Source organism: Schistocerca gregaria, chromosome 8 (genome assembly GCF_023897955.1).
Source record: "Schistocerca gregaria isolate iqSchGreg1 chromosome 8, iqSchGreg1.2, whole genome shotgun sequence".
NCBI classification, from domain to species: domain Eukaryota; kingdom Metazoa; phylum Arthropoda; class Insecta; order Orthoptera; family Acrididae; genus Schistocerca; species Schistocerca gregaria.
In genome coordinates, this window is record NC_064927.1 from 78,307,803 (window position 1) to 78,331,508 (window position 23,706).

General features: G+C 48.1%; 1 protein-coding gene across 2 annotated transcripts in view; it reads left to right on the forward strand.

Annotated features, from left to right (window-relative positions):
* Nucleotides 1–23,706, forward strand: part of LOC126284329 (ankyrin repeat domain-containing protein 6-like) — a 147,054-nt gene that overhangs the window by 101,212 nt on the left and 22,136 nt on the right. For both annotated transcript variants that reach the window (XM_049983176.1, XM_049983175.1), the window contains exon 2: nt 5,790–6,366. In XM_049983176.1, coding sequence (XP_049839133.1) covers nt 5,801–6,366 — 566 coding nt within the window. In that variant the 5' untranslated portion in view covers nt 5,790–5,800. The remainder of the gene's footprint in view (nt 1–5,789; nt 6,367–23,706) is intronic.

The following is a 23,706-nucleotide window of genomic DNA, read 5'->3' on the forward strand; positions in this document are numbered from 1 at the left end:
TCAAAGCGCTGCGATAACAAACCAATTAATTAAAAGTTCAATGAGAAACTGATTTTTGCTAAATGAGAAATTTTCATTAATTACTGCGTGTTACAAATACTCTTTGGGCTACAGTTTTTTGCAACGCATTTACTCTAATTCTGAATATGCGGTAGAATCGCATTATTGCGCCGCAGTTACCATCATAATGTGAACATATTTTAAGCTACATTAGTTATTATTGCATACCAACATTTGTTTCGGTTTTTTGAAGCTAAATTATTTATTACAGCACACATACATTTGTTTCTGTTACTTTCATGTACTACTATCCTGAAATATCTTCCTGTTACAAAAATATTTAACTAGAGGCATATATTAGTGAAATCGGAAACCTATAATTGACATTTTAAGAGTTTCGTTGACAATTGTGATTAAGAATTTCGTAATATTTTATTGTTTTGTGATTGTATATAGTGTGCGTGCATACTAACAATGCTCCTTACGTGTGTTAATCACTCACTCTATTCGTTATATCTGTGGAGAGAAATACAACCCCACTGAGAAAGAAACATAAGATTTCTATTTTGGCTATAAAAAAAAGATCAGGGTACATCCTAGATCCCACACGTATGTTATGCTTCATGAGTGACGCTTTTAAGTGGATGATTGGAAACTGGATCTCATCACATGCGATTGTGCGTTCCCATGGTTTGGAGATAACCACAGAACGACATAACAGACTGCTACATCCGGATTACAGTTCTCTGGAGTAACACCGAGCATAAGGCACACTGTCCAGTATTCGGATGTTGCTTCAGCTAGAACGCATGTGCCTCACAGTATAGATCAAACCCGCCCATTCCTCAAATGACCAGAAACGTGGATTACAATTATTGATGAGATTAAGGATAATAAATTTTGCGAGACTGAGCTACATTGTGGTACTGAAAGACAATATCCATTTTTTCCGACGGAACATTCTGAATTAAACGATCTGGTTCGTGATGCTGACTTCTGAAAAAACAAGGTGATATTGTGGCTTCAAGGTTGAAAGGATGGAATGTTTTGGATAAAAATGTAAGGGTGAGATTTTTTTTGTAAAAGTCAACAAAAGTTTCTCTCCGAGCAAGATAAATTAGTGTGTTGTAATGATGTAGAGAGATTTGAAGTCATTACGAATACGCGCAATCCCAATGAATAGCGACTTTTCATTGACTCTTCTAAGATTTATTTCAAAGAAGCCCTTCTGCACAGTCAGCCAATATCCTTCGATCCCTCTCACATATGCTGCATATATGAAGCTTGTGCTGACAGTATACAATGTGACAACAATGAATGGCATACATGTGGTGATAGTCCTGCTTCTTGGGCTACAACCGGGATGTGCTAAGTTCTGTTGTTTCCTTTGTGAGTGGGACAGCAAGAACAGAGAAAAAGCTACCTTCAGCAACAACGGCCATACAGAGAGAAATTTTCGCTGTTGGGACGAAAATTATAGTTGATCAACCACTTGCGAAATCGTAGAATATTTATCTTCCAAAACTGCACATCAAGCTGGGCTAGATCAAGAATTTCCTTAAGTGACGGTTGGGTCTGGCAAAGGTCAAGAGTTCCTCAAAACCAAATTCCCTAGGATCAGTGACACCAAGATCAAGGAGACATTTTTATTGGTTCACAAATAATGGTATGAAGGTAGTGTCCGTTCCCGAAAGAACAGATACCATTGATGACTGTGCAGCTTGTCTAGAATGAAATAATTTAATCGCGACGCTAACTGCAAACAGGCGTTAATGTACATCATGGGGATATGTTGAAAATGTGTGCCCTAACCGCGATTCGAAGCCGGGATCTCCTGTTTACATGGCAAGCGCTCTATCCATCTGAGCCACCAAGAGCACGGGGATAGTGCGCCTGCAGAGACTAACCTCTTGGACGCCCCGCTTGAGAAGCACTTTCCCAACATGTCCACAACACTACATTCGTAGTGCACCTAACAGATGAAACTTCCTAGCAGATTAAAACTGTGTGCCCGACCGAGACTCGAACTCGGGACCGTTGCCTTTCGCGGGCAAGTGCTCTACCATCTGAGCCACCGAAGCACGACTCACGTCCGGTACTCACAGCTTTACTTCTGCCAGTACCTCGTCTCCTACCTTCCAAACTTTACAGAAGCCCTCCTGCGAACCTTCGGTAGCTCATATGGTAGAGCACTTGCCCGCGAAAGGCAAAGGTCCCGAGTTCGAGTCTCGGTCGGGCACCCAGTTTTAATCTGCCAGGAAGTTTCATATCAGCGCACACTCCGCTGCAGAGTGAAAATCTCATTCTGGCACCTAATAGATGTTTGCCCATCACACTCATTACTCGCGGCAAATTAATCACCATGTCCCCAGTGATGTATAACAACGCCGGTTTGCAGCTAGGGTGTCCATTTATCATTTCATTATATAGAAGCTGCACGGTCATCAATGGTATCTATCCTTTCGGGAACAGATACTTTCTTCGTATATAGTTAAAATATGGCTGCCCGGCGATTGACCTTGTGCGAACGCACTCGGTATGCCCCAACTCGTACGGGACTCGGTAAATTAATCTGCGACGAATAATGAGTATAGGCGCACTACGAATGTCGTAGTGTGGACATGTTGCGAAAGTGGGTCTCACGGGGAGCGTGCAATGGGTAAGTTTCTACAGGCGCACTATCTTCTGTGCCCTCGGTGGCTCCGATGGATAGATCCCGGGTTCGAATCCCACTTAAGGCACACATTTTCAACGTGCCCCCAATGATGTATATCGCCGCCTGTTTGCAGGTAGGGTGTCGATTATCATTTCATATTAATGAATGACCCTGCGTTCGAACAAAGTTTGAATGAAGCTGAGGCAGCTGAATGGATATCATCCCAAAGCGCTGTAAAAAAACTTCCTGAAAAACCATAATGCTGATAACTATCAGAACTACTCATTGAGGAATACAGGAAACTTGATTGTAACACGACTTTAAAACTCTTTCTTCCAAACACGTTTAGACTTCTTCCTCTCCAACCTTGACGTGTGATAGCCGGCCGGAGGGGCCGTGCGGTTCTATGCGCTACAGTCTGGAGCCGAGCGACCGCTCCGGTCGCAGGTTCGAATCCTGCCTCAGGCATGGATGTGTGTGATGCCCTTAGGTTAGTTAGGTTTAATTAGTTCTAAGATCTAGGCGACTGATGACCTCAGAAGTTGTCACATAGTGCTCAGATTCATTTGAACCATTTTTTGTAAGTCATAAACAAGGTGTACAACAATGTCCATTCTAGGCACTATACAGATAATGTAGTTGTTTTGGCACTAAATAAATATAAAATTTTGACGAATTTAAATGTATGTTTAAAAATAATCTGTCCAATAGAAAAAAAACTTAATAGATTTGAAATCAGCAGACATAACACCATGTAAACCAACTTTGTTTCCTTACCCAGTGCTACCGAAGCACAGGTTGTAAATTAAACAGTTAAGTTATTTACAGAAACAAATGTCTGTAGAAAAGTAACACACATTTTGTGTTCTCTGGTTTTGTGGGATTTATCTACAAACGGCGCACCTAGCAACCAGCCCACCAAATACGAGAGGAGCTGATATGCAAACACCTGTTATCGGACTTCCCCACATGTTGAAGTATCACAAGATTGTGCATTCTGCGTGCATAACGACCCGTCAGGGGTGAATTTATGAGAATGGTCGCTGTCTCGCAGAGTTTGAAAGTGCGAGGAGCTGAAGGGTCAGCGCCTACAGGAGTCGCGGCCGCATCCGGAGTACGAACTGGGAGGGGTAGTGGAGAGCGGGGCAGCAAGGCCGAGACCCGCGGAATTCTGAATTCAGAGGAAAAGAAATTCGTCGAAGAAAAGAAATCCCTGCCTGAGGTTCTGACTGCATTCTCGACATATTACTCGAATGGAAGACCATCCCCTTCCATCAAACAAGATACGTTGCAAATAGCAGACAAAGATTAACAGATACAGTAGATTTTCTCACAGTTGGAAAAGTAATTGGGTACTGCATGTACCTCACTGTAGCAACGCTGTTACGAGAAAGTCGTACAATCTATCTTCTCAGACATGTGCGTAGCCAAGACAGTTCCCGAAATTGAGAACCAGACGGAGAAAAAGCGATAGCAGCCAAAATGACCTCATGAGCTGCTTAGGACTGTAGAACTGGAACCAACATTCTGAGCACGCTAAACGGCTTAGGGTAAATTGCATTCTGAGACCAAGTTACGGTGTACAGGAACGAGTAGTGTAGCCTTGTTAACACTTTAAGTGGATGTGGAATAACTTCGTTCTTCACTTTTCTCTTTAATATTTCAATCCAGTTAACATAAAAATTTGAAGTAACAGCAGTAGATGTCACTTTCCCCAATGAAATTTGTAATCAGTATATCCATGTTATGGGCCTTATTTACTTACCGCAAGTCTTCAAAAATTACGTGTAGAGTAAAAGTCAAAAACGTTGAAAGAAACCTTGTGTTGGCTACAAAGTCAGTAGTATACATATCGAAGGTGGTTTTGATATTGCTAACAGTGTCTTGAATGGTAATTTCACGTTTTGGACTCTAATTACATGTAATTGTCTCTTCAAAAGCATGTTGCAGCTATAATTTAATTTTTTAGGAAGGACACAGTGCCTCCTTCACCCAACCCCCACCCCCAGTAATGGACCTTACTTGAAATTCCTGAATATTTTTAGGGCAAAGTTGTTTTGAATCTTTGTATTATCCGTAGTTTTACTTGAGATTTTGCAGATCCTGCTTGCTCATACTTGCAAAGGAAATTCGCGGGTGACGCTGTTAGATCGGGTAAAATCTGGTCCACTAGCTGATGCAATACTTAAATTATAATTATCTCAACCTGTGTTGCTTTTCGTTTTTAATTTTATTACTGCCCAGGCCTATGTGCTTCTGGCCAAATATAATCAAAACATGATTATTCACATGCTGCTGGAGTATTTCAGAGCGAAGATACTGTCATGTCTTCCGGCAACAGAGTCCTAAAGTCTTCTGGTCCATCGTCATCATACCTCTAGATGGTCTCAAAGTCGACAATACAGTGGGTAATGGAACTGTGTTTGTTGAAAGTTTGTATGTGAAACACAAGATGTCTGCTACCATGCGGTTCTTGAAATATAGCTCGCATTTTTCTGCTCTTGTTAGGTGTAACGGTTCTTTACATTGTCATTTTACTGTTCGATGGAGACTCGGCTTTGTTTCTCATTGTTTCCCCTGAGGTTCTAAGGTCGTGCCGTAATACCTTCTGTGCTGTCTCTCTATGGGGTGAAACATCAGGGAATTTTAAAAACCTGTGGCTACCTGACAAATATTGGGATCGCCTTAACGTGCGCCGTCTGCAAAATTTGGATAAACTTGTCTGTGGCTTGAAAATCAGTGCTGCTTTTTTGCAGTGGCTGTACATTGACTGCTCTGTTTAAATGTTCCCAATTCGCTTTATGTAAATTGCATACTCGCTTGGGCTGTATATTAGCATCTGAGACACTAACTGCATCTGTTATTCTAAACTAATTGAGATTATGGCCAGACCTTCCACACTGCACTGTTGTCTCTGCATTTTTGGTTTGCAAGGCTGATATTTACATTTGGTTCTCCACATGGGCGATTTTCGAAAAGCAGAGGGTTGAGAGGCCTATTCAAGACATGAAGGCTAAGTTTCCAGATATCAAAACATGTACCAACTTTTGCTTGACACTATTCTGCCTCTGCTCTACAAGAATAGAGACTGATGTGCGAGGAGAAATGGCTGCTGAGTGTCGCCATGTTCCAGAGTCATCGCCGATGGAACCCACCCAGGAGGTTATGGAGACCACAGCCGTGGACCTGGGCGCCCTTCTGGACGCAGGGGACGGCGCAGTCGTCACACTGGTGGCGGGCGGCAACCGTCTTGTGGCGCACAGGGCCGTGTTGGCCGAAAGAAGCCCCGTGTTTGGCGGCATGTTTCGCCACGACTCACTGGAAGCCAACGCCGGCGAGGTCGCAATCCCGGACGTGGAGGGACCAGTGCTCCGCCAGCTGGTCGCCTACCTCTACACCCTCCAGGCCCCTCAGCTGCCCAGCCTGGCCCCCCAGCTGCTGGCAGCCGCTGATAAATACGGCGTGTCGGCCCTGAAGGCTTGGTGCGAGCAGGTCGTGGCTGCTCAGCTGTCAGTCGAGACTGCGGCGGCCGCAGCTGTTCTGGCGATCAGGCACTCCTGCACCAGCCTCAGGCAGGCCACCGTTAACTTCATCAAGGCCAATGTCACGCAGGTTATGAGCACGCAGGGCTGGGCTGACGCAGTGCGCACTCAGCCTGAAGATGTGGTCACACTGGGTCACCTGCTGGCAGATCTTCCAGCAGAAGCCAGGTATTCATGTTACAAGCCACCTACCTGTGTTGCACATTTCCATGTATTTTTGTGTCTGCGAGCTAATAATTATACTTAGTATAAGAGCATTTTAGAGCATACACACACCATACAGGGAAAAAATCACAAAATCACAAAATCAAAAACTAATGTAGAGCAATGTAATTTTGGGAACACAGTTGTCTACATAACATACGTAACTGATTAAGAGGACAGGTTAATGTAAGAGCAAGATTTTCCATTGGAAATGCGACATGCTGGCTCATTAATAAGCAGTGTAACCGCCAAAATATTGAATGCAAGCATGCTGACGTTAATGCATTGTTGTAAAATTACCAGATGTCAATTTGTGTAATGGAGTAAGTTGCCTGGTGCACTTCGTTCGTCAATACGGGGACAGATAGTGGTGTTTGTGGATGACACTGGAGTTGTCATCTGTTTATATTCCATAAACGCTTGATTGGGGGTGGATACGGCCATTGAGCATATCAAGACGACATGACACTCTGTATGGCATGCTGTATTACAACGGCTGTTACTGGCCAAGCGTTATCCTCTTGAAGAACATCTCCTGGGTCACTGTTCATGAATAGCACTACAACAGGTCGATTCACCAGACTGACGCGCGTTTGCAGTCAGGGTGCATGAGATAATGATGAAAGTGGTCCTGCTCTCATAGCAAATGGCACCCATGATCATAACTCCAGTTGTAGGTCCAATGCTCCTAGCATGCAGACAGGTTGTTTGCGGGCCTCAATTGACCCCCTCCTAACCAACTTCCAGCCATCACTGCCACGGAGGCAGAACCAGCAGAAAATGTGACAGACTTCCAACCTTCTCTCTGAGCTCTTTCATCACCCCACTGAAATCTCAAATGACGGTGGTTTGGGGTCAGTGGAATGCACGCTACAGGGCGTTTGGCTTGTGATGTCATGCCATACGTCTCTCCATCGATGCGGTGCTTCCAGTGCTGGAAGTTTGGGCATATGTCCTCCCGTTGCCCATCCAGCGCCAAATGTCGAGATTGCGGACGCCCCTCTCATCCCAATTCTCCATGTGCGCCTCTGCCTGTCTGTGTCAACTGTGGGGAACACCACTCTCCATACTCGCCAGACTGCCCCGTTCTTCATAAGGAGCGGAAGACAGTGGAATTTAAGACCCTGGACCGGCTTACTTATCGCGAGGCAAAACTGAAATTTGAAAGGTTGTATCCTGTCCCACTTCGAACATCTTGTGCTGCAGCCACGTTATCGTCGCCCTCGCGGTCGGCAGTTATCGCCTCATCTGTGCCGCCTTCAGTGGGCCCTCGGGCCCGTGCATCTCTGTTTGCCCCCCTAGTGTCTGGGGGCAAGCCTTCCTCTGTTGCCCCCTTAGCAGATGGGGACAAACCCTCTTCTGTCACTCCCCCCGCACACACTTCGGGAGTGACATCTGCTCAAAAACCGGGGGGCTCGATCCCTCCCCCTCCTTCTCTGCCAGCGTTGCCTCTGCCAGTTCCTCTCCCGCGGAAGGGGTCCCTCGGGGCTCTCCCTTCCTCCGTTTCTTCTCCTACCCAGCTGGATGTCAGCCAGTGGCTGAAGGTTCCGCCACCTGCTGGTCGTAGGTCTCCTGTGTCGTCGTCAGCCTCCGACGCTCCTTCAGAGAAGCTCTCCCAGCCCTCTAACCCAAAGGACAGACGCGAGGAGGAGGAACAGAACGTATCCAAGAAGGACGTTCCGGCGGTTTCAGTACCGCCTGATGTACATAGTTTTGGCTCTGGGGATGAGGTGGAGATCCTCGCCTCTGCCGCGGATCTCGTCCTCACGGAACCCTCGGGGCCTTTCCTATGGATGCAGCTGACTCTTCCCTGCTGGTGGCCGTTGGCTCTGAGGCGCCGTCTGCCTCTTAGTCGCCTTCACGCCCTCCCAGTCCCTTCCTGCTTCCATTCTCCAGTGGAATTGCGGCGGTTATTTCCGCCACCTGCCTGAGCTCCGGATGCTTCTGAGTGTTTCCCCTGTTCTCTGTATTGCTCTTCAGGAAACTTGGTTTCCAGCAATGCGGAGCCCCGCCCTTCGCGGTTATCGGGGATACTATAAGAACCGCGCTGACTGTCAACGAGCTTCAGGTGGAGTTTGCCTCTTTGTTCACCACTCTGTCTGTAGCTCACCCGTACCCCTTCTGACGCCTTTATAGGCCGTCGCTGTCAGGGTAGAGCTCTCGCTGGCTATTACTGTTTGCTCTATTTACATTCCTCCAGATGGGGAGCTCCCCCAACATGTCTTGGCTGAGCTGCTGGCTCAACTCCCACCACCATTGCTGCCTCTGGGCGATTTCAATGACCACAACCCTCGATGGGGTGAGACTGTCTCTGATGACCGCGGTTGTGCTGTGGAGCATGTGTTGGCTCAGCTCGACCTTAGCCTCTTGAACACTGGTGCTCCCACGCATTTCAGTGTGCCCCATGGCTCTTTCTCGGCCATTGGCCTCTCTCTTTGCAGCCACGGACTTGACCCATCCCTCCACTGGAGAGTGCATCCTGACCTGTGTGGTAGTGACCATTTTCCAATCTATTTGTCACTGCCCCAGTGTTATTCTTCTGGGCGCCTGCCCCTCTGGGCTCTCAACAGGGCTGACTGGCCGGCTTTTACTTCCGCTGCCACCATTGAGTCTCCCCCACAGGGTGACATTGATGAGGTGGTCCGTGTCCTGACCACGTCAATCATTTCTGCGGCTGAGGCTGTCATCCCCCGCTCTTCTGGACTCCCTCGGAGGAAGGCTGTCCCCTGGTGGTCGCCGGCGATTGCTGAGGCTATTCGCGACCGTAGGCGGGCTCTCCAGCGTCATAAGCGGCACCCGTCTCTGGAGACCCTCATCGTCTTTAAGAGTCTCCGTGCCTTGGCCCGTCGTCTTATTGCCCGGCGTGTTGGGAGAGGTATGTCTCATCCTTTGGCTCCTGTGTCTCCCCCTCGCTCAATGTAGTCCCACATCCGGCGGATTTATGGATAACAGACCCCTATGGGTATCCTTGGAATCTCCATGGACGGCGCTGTCTGCACTGACGCTGCCGCCCTTGCTGACCACCTTGCCGTGCACTTTGCTACGAGCTCTGCGACTGCAACTTACCCCCTCCTCCCGCCTTTCGCTCTCTAAAGGAGCGAGCCGAGCGGACGCCATTATCATTCCACATGGGTCGTTCTGAAAAATACAATGCTCCTTTCAGTGAGAGGGAATTCTTTGCTGCTCTCGCCGATTGCTCTGATACAGCACCAGGACCAGACTGCATCCACGTGCAGACGCTGAAGCCTCTCTCCAGGGACTGCCAGAGAAACATCCTCACCATCTTTAACCGCATTTCGAGCGAGGGCGTGTTCCCGTCGCAATGGCGAGAGGGTGTTATTGTCCCCATCTTGAAGCCCGGTGTGGACCCTCTGGCGGTGGGCAGCTATCGTCCCATTACCCTCACCAACGGTTTGTGCAAATTGCTCGAACATATGGTGGGGCGGCGTTTGTGTTGGGTCCTTGAGTCGCGCGGTCTCCTCACTCCATCCCAGGGTGGCTTCCGTCGGGGCCGGTCTGCTGCGGACAATTTGGTGCGGCTGGAATCGATCCGTACGGCCTTTGCCCACCATCAGCATTTCATTGCTGTATTTTTATGACACCACATGGAGGCATCACATCCTTGCTACATTGCATGAGTGAGGTCTTCGTGGTCAGCTCCCAGCTTTTCTTCAAAACTTTTTATTGCGCCGCTCTTTCCGGGTGCAAGTCGGTGCTGCCTCTAGTTCATCTTATATACAGGAAAATAGGTTCCCGCACGGCTCAGTGATGACCGTATCCTTATTTCTAGCGGCCATTAAAGGTCTGGCTGCAGCCGTGGGGTCGTCGGTGTCTCCTTTGTATGCCGAGGACTTCTGCATCTCATTTAGCTCAACGACTATGAGAGTCGCCGAGCGCAGGCTGCAAGTAGCCGTTCGCAAGGCAGCATCATGGGCTCTGACTCATGGTTTTCAGTTCTCTGCAGCCAAGACTCGAGTTGTGCACTTCTGCAGGCGTGATACGGTCCACCCTCATCTCCCCCTGTGGGTTCGGGGGTAAGAATAGGCCCACGGTATTCCTGCCTGTCGTAAGAGGCGACTAAAAGGAGTCTCAAACGTTTTGGCCTTGTGAGATGGTCCCCTAACGGGTTTGACCTCCATCCTTCTAAATTTTCCGAAGAGCGAGCCGATTGGGGAAGGGCGCCTTACAAGGAGCGATGTGTCCATCATGCATTACTATCTCTAGCCAGGTTTGTCGTCATCGCTTAGCAGTCCCGCTCACCTACCATCTCTTGGGCGTGGATTTGTTCTTGGGTGCAGTTTATTGCAGTCTGCTATGCTGTGTCGCTTTATGCGCCAATGACGATATTGGACTACATCACCTGAAATCCAGCACGGTAGCCAGTCCGTTGTGGTGGGGCCGCCATGTACCCTGTTGGTTGTAGCCCCCTGACAACACAGGGATCGGTCTGCAGATGCCAGCGCTGTTAACTCCCCGTGTATGCCAAGGAGTAGATGCCTATCTCCTTGGGGCATTGGGACTCCTGGCAATGGCCATCCTGCCAGGTGGTCGTTGCTGAGGCTGGGTGGCGCCCGTGGGGAGGGCCCTTGGTCGGAGTAGGTGGCATCAGGGCGGATGACCCGCAATGAAGCGTGGTACATCATCTCTTGCTGGCAGCCAGCCGCCAGCAGTCTCTAAGCGTTCCAGGTCTCAATACAACGCAACTACATATGACCCCAAATCGTTCCCCTCCGTGGCTACACCATGGGAGGAACGAAAGACTAAGGATGCCAGCGAAACATACTCGCCCCGCTGGGGATGTTCCGGTTACAATCACGCCCCATAAGAGTCTTAATATGGCCCATGGCATAATATTCCATCGGGACCTTCTATTGCAGTCTGATGTCGAGCTTCGCGCCAATTTAGAGCGGCGAGGTGTTCACTTCGTCCGGCGCGTACATCGTGGTCCAAGGGATAAGCAGGTTGCCACAGGTGCCTTCATCTTGGCCTTCGAGGGTGATACTTTACCTGAGAAGGTCAAGGTGATGGTCTATCGTTGTGACGTCAAGCCATATATCCCTCCACCGATGAGGTGCTTTAAGTGCTGGAAGTTCGGGCAGATGTCTTCCCGCTGTACTTCCAGCCTCACATGTCGAGATTGTGGACGCCCATCACATCCCAATACTCTATGTGCTCCGCCTCCCATCTGTGTAAACTGCGGAGTGCACCACTCACCTTGGTCGCCGGACTGCAGGATCTTCCAGAAAGAGCGCAAAATCATGGAGTATAAGACCCTGGACCGCCTGACATACACTGAGGCCAGGCAGAAGTTCGATCGCCTCCATCCTGTTCGAATGACTGCCTCTTACGCCGCGGCTACTACTGTTACAGCCCCATTAGCTCTCCCTCAGACTGCCACCTCTCAGAGCCGGAATGCTACACCTGCCCCCTTGATGGTGGGGGGCACTTCACTCCCTGCTGCTCCTGCACTACCTGCCTCAGGAGCAGCAACCCCCCAACCATCGAGGACATCAGTCCCCACTTCTAAGCTGCGGAAGCCTCAAACTTCCCCGGCTCGAATAGCTCGGAAAGGGTCCCTTGGGTCCCTTCCTTCCCAGGTTTCCGCCTCTGGGAAGGGTGACGTCAGCCAATGGAAGAAAAGCAGACCAGTGGCTGGTCGCAGGGCTTCCCGCTCCTCCTCCGTCCCGGAGACTGACTCGCTGGGGCCCTCCCAGCCAATGAAACCCAAGGACCAGAGAGACAAGACGAAGAAGAAGACTTCTAAGGCCAAGGAACACGCGGTGGCATCCACTCCACTGTTCCCTACAGGCCCTGCATCCGAGGATAAGGTGGAGATCCGGGCGTCTGCTGAGGACCTGGATCTCGCCGGACCCTCACACCACGGAAGCAGATTGTACTGGTCCTCCATCGGTGGCAGCAGGTGACCCAGTGGCGTGATCTGCCTCCTCGGCTCCTTCACGCCTTTTTCGGACATGGACAAAGCGATACTCCAGTGGAACTGCAGCGCTTTTTTCCACCACCTTGTTGAGCTTCGCCAACTCATCAGCAGTCACCCTTTCCTCTGCATTGCCCTACAGGAAACTTGGTTTCCGGCAATGCAGACCCCTGCCCTACGTGGGTATCGGGGTTATTATAAGAACCGGGCAGCTTATGAGAGGGTATCTGGTGGAGTCTGCGTCTACATCCTTAACTCTGTCTACAGCGAATGTGTAGCTCTTTACACACCTTTAGAGGCTGTCGCTGTAAGGATGTGGACACCTCAGCCTATTACTGTCTGCAGTTTGTATCTTCCGCCAGATGGTGATGTCGTGCGTCATGTGTTGGCTGCATTGATAGCACAACTGCCTCCTCCTTTTGTGTTACTGGGCGACCTTAACGCCCATAACCCCCTGTGGGGTAGCGCCGCGATTACTGGCCGGGGTAGAGATGTCGAGACTCTTCTCTCGCAGCTTGACCTCTGCCTCTTAAACACGGGAGAGCCGACACATTTCAGCGTCGTCCATGGCACATTTTCGGCCATCGACCTTTCTATCTGCAGCCCCGGACTTCCACCATCCATCCACTGGAGTGTCCATGACGACTTATGTGGTAGTGACCATTTCCCCCATCTTTCTGTCACTACCACAGCGTCACTCTTCTGAACGCCCCTCCAGATGGGCTCTGAATAAGGCTGATTGGAGCTTGTTCTCCTCTCTCGCCACTATCGCACCTCCTTCCCATGCGGTGGTTCAGTCGGTCACCACCGGTATCGTTTCTGCGGCGGCATCTGCGATTCCCTGTTCATCCGGGTCCCCTCGGCGGAGGACTGTGCCTTGGTGGGCGCCCGAGATCGCAGAGGCGATTAGAGATCGCCGGCGGGCTCTTCAACGCCATAAGCGGCACCTGTCCTTGGAGAACTTCATCGTTTTTAAACAGCTCCGTGCCCGTGCCCGACGCCTTATTCGCCAACGGAATCAGGAGTGCTGGGAACGGTATGTTTCCTCCATTGGCGTCCGTACCTCTGCATTGCAGGTTTGGGCTAAGATTAGGCGACTCCATGGCTATCGGCCACCTGTCTCTGTCCCTGGGCTTTCGCTGAATGGAGTGGTGTGTCCTGACTCCGACACGATTGCGGACCGGTTAGCAGCGCATTTTGCTCAGTGTTCCGCATCTACGAATTACCCACTGGCCCACTGGCCTTCCACTCCTGGAAAGAGCGGTTGGAAAGTTGGAGGCTTTCCTTTCACACGCGCCACGCGGAGTTGTACAATGCTCCTTTCAGCGACTGGGAATTCCAGAGTGCACTATCTGCTTGCCCTGATACGGCTCCTGGGCCAGACTGCATCCACAGCCAGATGCTGAAACACCTCTCTGTGAATTGCCAGCGACGCCTCCTAGATGTTTTCAACCGCATTTGGGTTGAGGGTGTGTTCCCGTCTCAATGGCGAGAAAGCATCGTCCTCCCCATGTTGAAACCTGACAAGAACCCGCTGGAGGTGGACAGCTACCGCCCCATAAGCCTCAACAACGTTCTTTGCAAGTTGCTAGAACGTATGGTGAGCCGGAGGTCTGGCTCCGTCTCAGGGTGGGTTCCGTAAAGGCCGCTCTGCCGTCGATAATTTGGTCTCCCTAGAGTCTGCCGTCCGTACAGCCTTTGCACGCCGCCAACATCTGGTTGCCGTCTTCTTTGACATGCGGAAGGCGTACGGTACGACTTGGCGATATCACATCCTGGCCACACTTCATGGGTGGGGTCTTAGGGGCCCGCTCCCGATTTTTATTCAGAATTTTCTGTCGTATCGTTCCTTTCGCGTGCAAGTTGCTGCGTCCCATAGTTCCTTCCGGGTCCAGGAGAACGGGGTCCCACAGGGGTCTGTCCTCAGTGTCTCCCTGTTTTTAATTGCGATCAATGGGCTCGCTGAGGCGGTGGGATCGTCCGTCGCAGCTTCGTGGTATGCAGACGACTTCTGCCTCTACTACAGCTCCGCTGGCATTGCAGTTGCTGAGCGCCAGCTGCAGGGCGCTATCCGCAAGGCGCAGTCGTGGGCTGTAGTGCACGGCTTCCAGTTTTCGGCCGCTAAGACCTGCGTTATGCATTTCTGCTGGCGTCGCACGGTTCACCCTGAGCCACCCCTTTACCTTGACGGTGAACCTCTTGCTGTGGTAGAGACGCATCGGTTCTTGGGACTGGTATTTGATGCCCGGTTGACTTGGCTCCCTCATATTAGGCAGCTTAAACAAACATGCTGGCGGCATTTAAACGCTCTCCGTTGCCTTAGCCACACCGGATGGGGTGCCGATCGGTCCACCCTTCTCCGGCTGTATCAAGGGCTGATCCAGTCCCGCCTTGATTATGGGTGTGTGGCTTATGGTTCGGCATCGCCATCAGCATTGCAATTGCTGGATCCCATCCATCACTGCGGGATCCGACTCGCCACAGGAGCATTTCGGACAAGCCCTGTTGACAGCTTACTTGTGGAGGTTGGTGTTCCTCCATTGCGGATCCAGCGCGACCGACTTCTGGCCGCTTATGCTGCCCACGTTTGTAGCTTGCCAGGGCATCCCAACTACAGTCTCCTGTTCCCGCACTCGATCGTCCATCTTCCAGACAGGCGGCCCCGGTCAGGGTGTACGATCGCGGTTCGCATCCGGGCTCTACTGTGTGGGATTGAGTTTTTTCCTCTCCCGCCTGTTTTCCGGGCCAATCTCCGTCTGCCCCCTTGGTGTGTGTGCCGACCATGCATTCGGCTGGATTTGGCACAGGGTCCGAAAGACTCGGTCCTTCCTCGGGCCCTCCGCCGCCGCTTTGTTTCTCTCCTTGCCGAGTTTCCCGGATCTGCCGTGGCCTATACCGACGGTTCGATGGTCTCTGGTCGCACTGGTTACGCTCTTACTCTAGAGGATCATTGTGAGCAACGGTCGCTGGCACCCGGGAACAGTGTATACACTGCCGAGTTGGTTGCCATCTATCGTGGCCTAGAGTATATCCGCTCCCGCTCAGGTGAGTCCTTTGTCATCTGTAGTGACTCCCTGAGTGGTTTACGAGCTCTTGACCAGTGCTTTCCTCGTTCCCGTCTGGTGATGGCCATCCATGAGTCGCTCCATGCTCTTGCCCGTTGCGGCCGCTCCGTGGTCTTTGTTTGGACCCCCGGTTCATGTCGGCATCCTGGGCAATGAGCGGGTTGACACGCTGGCTAAACAGGCAGTGAGTTCACCGGCTTTGGAACTCTGTCTTATGGAGTGTGATCTCCTGTCGCTTTTGCGCCAGAAAGTGCTTGGTGCCTGGGGTGACGAGTGGCGCACCCTGCCCACGCCCAACAAACTTCGGGTGGTGAAGGAGACGACCGGTGTGTGGCGCTCCTCCATGCGGGCCTCTCGGAAGGACTCCGTCGTCCTCTGCCGGCTGCACGTTGGCCACACGTGGCTGACGCACGGCCATTTGTTGCGCCGGGAGGACCCACCGCTATGTCGCTGCGGGGCAGCTCTGACGGTGGTCCACATTTTGGTGGACTGCCCGCTTTTAACAGGACTCAGGCAGACGTTTGCGCTGCCTGATACCCTCCCTGCCCTTTTATGTGATGACGTTGCTATGGCGGACCTCATGTTGTTTTATTCGGGCAGGGGGTTTTTATCATATGATTTAAGTGTTTGTCCTTTTATTTCCTGTATTGACTTGGGCCTTTGGCCTGTGGTTTTAAACTGTGGGTTTTAATGTCATTTGGTGGTTGACTTTTCCTTATTTTCATGGTCGGCCAACCACCTTATCACTCGGTGTGATTTTAGTTCCGTTTGTCTGGTCTTTGTCTGTCTTTCTTGTATTGTGTCGTCCCTTGTCTCAGTTCTCCGTTTTTAACGACTGACAGTTATTATTTCGTGTGATTTTATCGTGGAACAAGGGACCGATGACCTTAGCAGTCTGGTCCCTTCAATCCCACACTCAACCAACCAATCCACCCACATCCTGAACTTGACCTCGACGGTCACTTACTTGGTGGACACTAGCCGCTTCTTAGGACTCGTCTTTGATGCCCGGCTCACATGGATTCCTCATTACTCAGCTGAAGCAAAAGTGCTGGCGGCACCTCAACGCCCTCCGCTGCCTGAGCCATGCTTCTTGGGGTGCAGATCGCTGCATGCTGTTGCGATTGTACAGAGCGCTTGTGCACTCCAGGCTTGATTATGGGAGCCTGGCCTATGGGTCTGCATCACCCTCAGTGTTGACGTTGTTGGACCCCATACAACACTGGGGTTCAGCTTGCAACTGGCGCTTTCCGTACGAGCCCCGTGGATAGTCTACTGGTGGCGGCTGGGGTTCCCCTGCTGCGGATTCACCGCCACCGACTGCTCGCCGACTATGCTGTCCACGTGCATTGTTCGCTGGGCCATCCCAATCATCGCCTGCTTTTCCGTCATGGTCCTCCCTCTGCCCGAACGGCGACGTAGGTCTGGGCTTTCCATTGCTGTCCGCGTCCAGTCCCTGCTGTCGGAACTTGGGTCATTCCCTCTTCTGCCTCCCTTCCAGGTCCGTGCACCCACACCTCCAAGGTGTATGCCCTGGCCGTCCGTCCGTCTGGACTTGACTCAGGGACCCAAGGACTCGGTTCTGTCTGTGGCCCTCCGTCGCCGTTTTCTTGCACTCCTCGCCTCATTTTCAGGCTCTGCGCCTGTCTATACTGATGGTTCCCTGGTTGATGGTCGTACTGCCTACACTGTTGCTCACGCTGCCCATGTCGAACAGCGCTCTTTGCCGGCTGGCTGCAGTATTTCTACTGCAGAGCTGGTGGCCATATTAGGTGCTCTGGAGCATATGCGTTCCTGCTCAGGTACGTATATCGTCATCTGTAGTGACTCCCTGAGCAGCCTCCAGGCTATCGACCGCTGCTACACCTCTTCTCCTCTGGTATCCTTTATTCAGGAGTCTGTTTTTGCCATTACTCGCTCTGGTCGTTCGGTGGTCTTTGTTTAGACGCCAGGTCACGTTGGCATCGCGGGAACGAACGCGTCGACAGGCTGGCCAAAGGGATGATCGACGCCCCCGCTTTGGAGATTGGCCTCCTGGCTCGTGATCTGCAGCTGGTGTTGCGCTGTAAGGTGCTTGGGATGTGGCATGATGAGTGGCGTAGCCTGACATAGCCGAATAAACTGTGGGCTGTTAAGGAGTCCACCAATGTGTGGCAGTCCTTCCTGCGGCTTTCTCACAGGGACTTTGTCGTCCTGTGTCGGCTCTGCATCGGCCATACCTACCTGACACATGGACATCTTTTGCGTCAGGAGGATCTCCCCCTGTGTCAGTGTGGGTCCCGGCTGACGGTCTTTCACATTTTGTTGGAGTGTCCCCGACTGCACACCCTCCGGTGGTCTATTAATCTCCCGGGCACATTGCGTTTGGTGTTATGCGACAATGCCTCCATGGCTGACGACGTTTTAAATTTTATCCATGGTAGTCGTTTTTATGGTTCCATTTAGGGCGGTCCTGCACCTTTCCCTTTCTGTGTCCCTTGTCCTCGAGTCTCTCATAATTGGTTGCAGATTTTAGTGTGTTTTGCAAAAACAGACATAATGTCTTATGGGACAACAGCAATCTGTGAAATTATAATGCTACGTCACGTAGCATGTGAAAACTGCTGGATTTGGACGGGTTACGCCTGTAACTGAAATATCAGATCTGAAGATGGTTCTGAATAAACCGAAACCGGTCATATGAATAAAAATATTTGCAATTAAGACGGTTTTTAAGTAACATTATGATTTTAGTGTGTATTTGGATGGTTGACTCTTTCCCTTTTTTGTTCTCATGGTCAATCAACCAGTCTCCATCCCTCTTCTTTTCTTCTGTTTTTCTGTCCGGTGTTCATCTGTACTCTTCTTGTCTGTAGTGTTCGCTGCCACATCTGTGTTCTTTCAGTAATTGGGGGGAGTCTCCTCCCCCTTGGGCTTGTACCTGCTCCATAACTTTTCGTCACGCCTGTTTTTGGAATGGGGGACTGATGACCTTAGATGTTTAGACCCCCTTAAACATCACAACAACCAACCATACAGGGAATATGAAGATGAGGAGCAAGTATGTCGCCCAATACTAGCTACTCCGTAGCAGGCTGTAGCATGGCTCAAGCAGGCAAGCAACTACGTTATTTCCGATGTTACAACACCGTAAGTTAGATGTAGAGATAATGGCCAGTGTAACCACTTCTCCCACATCACTACTACGAATGTGCATGTTGCTTATCCCTCATTAGCTTCCTTGGTAGATGTATGTAATACAAGCATAGTTTACATAACACAGTTCCTTTACTTTCCCCAGTCGAAGTACTTGAGTTAGTATAATAGGCAGTATTATAGGCCCTAAGAAGTGTGTTGTTCCCATTCGAAACACGAAAAGACTACTCTAGTAAAGAAGTTCGTCCTATCATCCTGTCCCTTCTCCTGATCAGTGTTTTCCACATATTACTTTCCTCTCCGATTCTGCGTAGAACCTCTTCATTCCTTACCTTATCAGTCCACCTAATTTTCAACATTCGTCTATAGCACCACATCTCAAATGCTTCGATTCTCTTCTGTTCCAGTTTTCCCACAGTCCATGTTTCACTGCCATGCAATGCTGTACTCCAGACGTACATCCTCAGAAATTTCTTCCTCAAATTAAGGCCGGTATTTGGTATTAGTAGACTTCTTTTGGCCAGAAATGCCTTTTTTGCCATAGCGAGTCTGCTTTTGATGTCCTACTTGCTCTGTCCGTCATTGGTTATTTTACTGCCTAGGTAGCAGAATTCCTTAACTTCATCGACTCCATGACCATCAATCCTGATGTTAAGGTTCTCGCTGTTTTCATTTCTACTGCTTCTCATTACCTTCGTCTTTCTCCGATTTACTCTCAGACCATACTGTGTACTCATTAGACTGTTCATTCCGTTCAGCAGATCATTTAATTCTTCACTTTCACTCAGGATAGCAATGCCATCAGCGAATCGTATTATTGATATCCTTTCACCTTGTATTTTAATTCCACTCCTGAACCTTTCTTTTATTTCCATCATTGATTCCTCGATGTACAGATTGAAGAGTAGGGGCGAAAGGCTACAGCCTTGTCTTACACCCTTCTTAATACGAGCACTTCGTTCTTGATCGTCCACTCTTATTATTCCCTGTACATATTGTATATGACCCGTCTCTCCCTATAGCTTACCCCCTAGTTTTTTCAGAATCTCGAACAGCTTGCACCATTTTATATTGTCGAACGCTTTTTCCAGGTCGACAAATCCTATGAATGTGTCTTGATTTTTCTTTAGCCTTGCTTCCATTATTAGCCGTAACGTCAGAATTTCCTCTCTCGTCCCTTTACTTTTCCTAAAGCCAAACTGATCGTCACCTAGCGCATTCTCAATTTTCTTTTCCATTCTTCTGTATATTATTCTTGTAAGCAGCTTCGATGCATGAGCTGTTAAGCTGATTGTGTGATGATTTTCACACTTGTCAGCTCTTGCCGTCTTCGGAATTGTGTGGATGATGCTTTTCCGAAAGTCAGATGGTATGTCGCCAGACTCATATATTCTACACACCAACGTGAATAGTCGTTTTGTTGCCACTTCCCCTTATGATTTTAGAAATTCTGATGCAATGTTATCTATCCCTTCTGTCTTATTTGACCGTACGTCCTCCAAAGCTCTTTTAAATTCCGATTCTAATACTGGATTCCCTATCTCTTCTAAATCGACTCCTGTTTCTTCTATCACATCAGACAAATCTTCACCCTCATTGAGGCTTTCAATGTATTCTTTCCACCTATCTGCTCTCTCCTCTGCATTTAACAGAGGAATTCCCATTGCACTCTTAATGTTACCACCGTTGCTGTTTTTTTAATGTCACCAAAGGTTGTTTTGAATTTCCTGTATGCTGAATCTGTCCTTCTATCCTATATTTTTCGATGTCTTCACATTTCTCCTGCAGCCATTTCATCTTAGCTTCCCTGCACTTCCTATTTATTTCATTCCTCAGTGACTTGTATTTCTGTATTCTTGATTTCCATGTTTGTACTTCCTCCTTTCATCAATCAACTGAAGTATTTCTTCTGTAACCCATGGTTTCTTCGCAGGTACCTTCTTTGTACCTATGTTTTCCTTCCCAACTTCTGTGATGGCCCTTTTTAGAGATGTCCATTCCTCTTCAATTGTGTTGCCTACTGCGCTATTCCTTATTGCAGTATCTGAAGAGTTGGAGAACTTCAAACGTATCTCGTCATTCCTTAGAATTTCAGTATCCCACTTCTTTGCGTATTGATTCTTTCTGACTAATGTCTTGAACTTCAGCCTACTCTTAATCACTACTATATTGTGATCTGCGTCTATATCTGCTCCTGGTTATGCCTTACAATCCAGTATCTGATTTCGGAATCTCTGTCTGACCATGGTGTAAGGTGATTGAAATCTTCCCGTATTTCCCGGCCTTTTCCAAGTATACCTCCTCCGCTTGTGATTCTTGAACAGGGTATTCGCTATTACTAGCTGAAACTTGTTACAGAACTCAATTAGTCTTTCTCCTCTTTCATTCCTTGTCCCAAGCCCATATTCTCCTGTAAACTTTTCTACCACTCCTTCCCCTACAGCTGCATTCCAGTCGCCCATTACTATTAGATTTTCGTCCCCCTTTACATACTGTACTACCCTTTCAGTATCCTCATACACTTTCTCTCTCTGTTCATCTTCAGCTTACGACGTCGGCATGTATACCTGAACCATTGTTGTCGGTGTTGGTCTGCTGCCGATTCTGATCAGAATAACCCGGTCAATGAACTGTTCACAGTAACAGACCCTCTGCCCTACCTTCCTATTCTTAACGAATCCGACACCTGTTATACCATTTTCTGCTGCTGTTGATATTACCTGATACTCATCTGACCAGAAATCCTGGTCTTCCTTCCACTTCACTTCACTGACCCCTACTATATCTAGATTGAGCCTTTGCATTTCCCTTTTCCGATTTTCTAGTTTCCCCTACCACGTTGAAGCTTCTGACACTCCACTCCCTGACTCGTATAACATTATCCTTTCGTTGATTATTCAATCTTATTCTCATGGTAACCTCCCCTTTGGCAGTCCCCTCCCAGAGATCCGAATGGGGGACTATTCCGGGATCTTTTGCCAATGGAGAGATCATGACACTTCTTCAACTACAGGCCACATGTCCTGTGGATACACGTTACGTGTCTTTAATGCAGTGGTTTCCATTGCCTTCTGCATCCTCATGTCATTGATGATTGCTGATTCTTCCGCCTTTAGGGGCAATTTCCCACCTCTAGGACAAGAGTGCCCTGAACCTCTATCCGCCCCTCCGCCCTCTTTGACAAGGCTGTTGGCAGAATGAGGCTTGCTTCTTTTGCCGGAAGTCTTCGGCCACCAATGCTGATTATTTATCAAAATTGAGGCAGTGGCAGGGATCGAACCCGGGACCGAAGTAGTTTTGATTATGAATCAAAGACGCTACCCATAGACCACGGCTACATCCTCTTATATATATATATATATATATATATATATATATATATATATATATATATAGAGGGAAAATTCCACGTGGGAAAAATATATCTAAAAATAAAGATGATGTGACTTAGCAAACGAAAGTGCTGGCAGGTTGATACACACAAAATTAAAGCTTTAGCAACTAATGCTTGCTTCATCAGGAAAGAGGGAAGGAGAGGGAAAGTCGAAAGGATGTGGGTTTTAAGGGACAGAGTAAGGAGTTATTCCAATCCCGGGAGCAGAAAGATTACCTTATGGGGGGAAAAGGACAGGTATACACTCTCATGTGCCCCCACCACTCGCCCCCCAAATTGATGATTTTATAGAATTTTGAAAAACTGTATTTTTAAAAATCTCAGAAAAATGTGAAAGAAACACATCACATCTACATTTCACTATCAGAAGCAATTTTATGTTTGCCACGATTCTCCTAAATCAGTCTCAGATAGGTGAATTTCTATTATTTTGCTACACATGAAAATATTAGTGTTTGGTTTTGTTACATGGTGCACAAATTGTACTTTTGAATCAAATAACCGCTTATTAAACCTTAGTGCTAAATGTTCATTTTAATACCTGTAAATCCATGGGAAAAAAAGAAAAAAAGGAAGATATATCTCATTTTATAGATTATATATGAATGATTCTTTGGTTTTACTATCTGGAATCTATTCAGTATTTTATCTCTGGATATATTGTCAGCAATTTTCACCCATTGTTGAGCGACCCACACATTCTTTAGTTGTGATACAGCTGTAGTGAAATTGTGATTAACTCTGAAATGTGTTTTTAATCTAGCATAAAGATACTTTCGTACAAACCTCACAAGAGTCTGTAAGTTTGTATGCCTACAACCAGTTAATGTTTGCATACTATTAACATAATGAAATTTTTTTACAGGAAGTGAAAGAATAGAGAAGTAATGTTGTGTAGTATTGAATATAGAAAGCTGGACATTAAACTTCAAAAACATTTTTTTTTAAATTAGTTTGTTTACTTGATAAATATAAAATGTCTAGAATTTCAGCTATGTGCTGTAATTCATTTAATAAAAAGGGCCACAATAACAACAAGAAAAACTTATGGCCTGTTTCACAATGGATGATAGCAAGAAAACTTTTCTTAACTTTAAATCAAAAAGTGTGAAACAACTGCCGTAAAAAATTGCACGAGTAGAAATTACTGATATGTATAGCACATAAAATGATGATCTACTGTATTCTGTTGTGAAACAAGAAAGTGAAATGGTTTTATGTGAAAGTAACAGACGTTTCAGCAAGTGAGGCCTTAGAAAGATTGAATGGTTCTTTACAGTCCATTGGTGAATCGCCAGTTAAGATGAAACGGCTGTGTGAAGCAAAATATCCTAAGGAAAAACTAATTAACTTCAACAATTCAAACAAAGGTATTATTGCTTCCTTCCAAAAAATGGGTACATGATCATGCAGAATCTGAGATAATCAGTCAGCTAAAAGATAAATTTCGTACATGTACATCTCGAAGTAATAAGATGGAAATTCTTATCATTTTACCTAAAAGCTGAAGTGTTAAGAAGCTTCAAGATGAATTTAACGTAACAAATTACGAGTAAGATTTGGCCAAGGGAATTTTGTCTCCACCAAACTCAAAACCTGGCAAGACTTTTGATCAAACTACTACTGATTTTGTTAGAAACTTCTATCGTTATGATGAGATAAGCAGGGCAATGCCCGGAAAAAAAGATTTTGTGCTTTTGAGAGATAACGGAGAAGAACAGCAAGTACAAATACGGGTAGTTTTAAGTAATTTCAAAGAAATTTACGCGAACTTT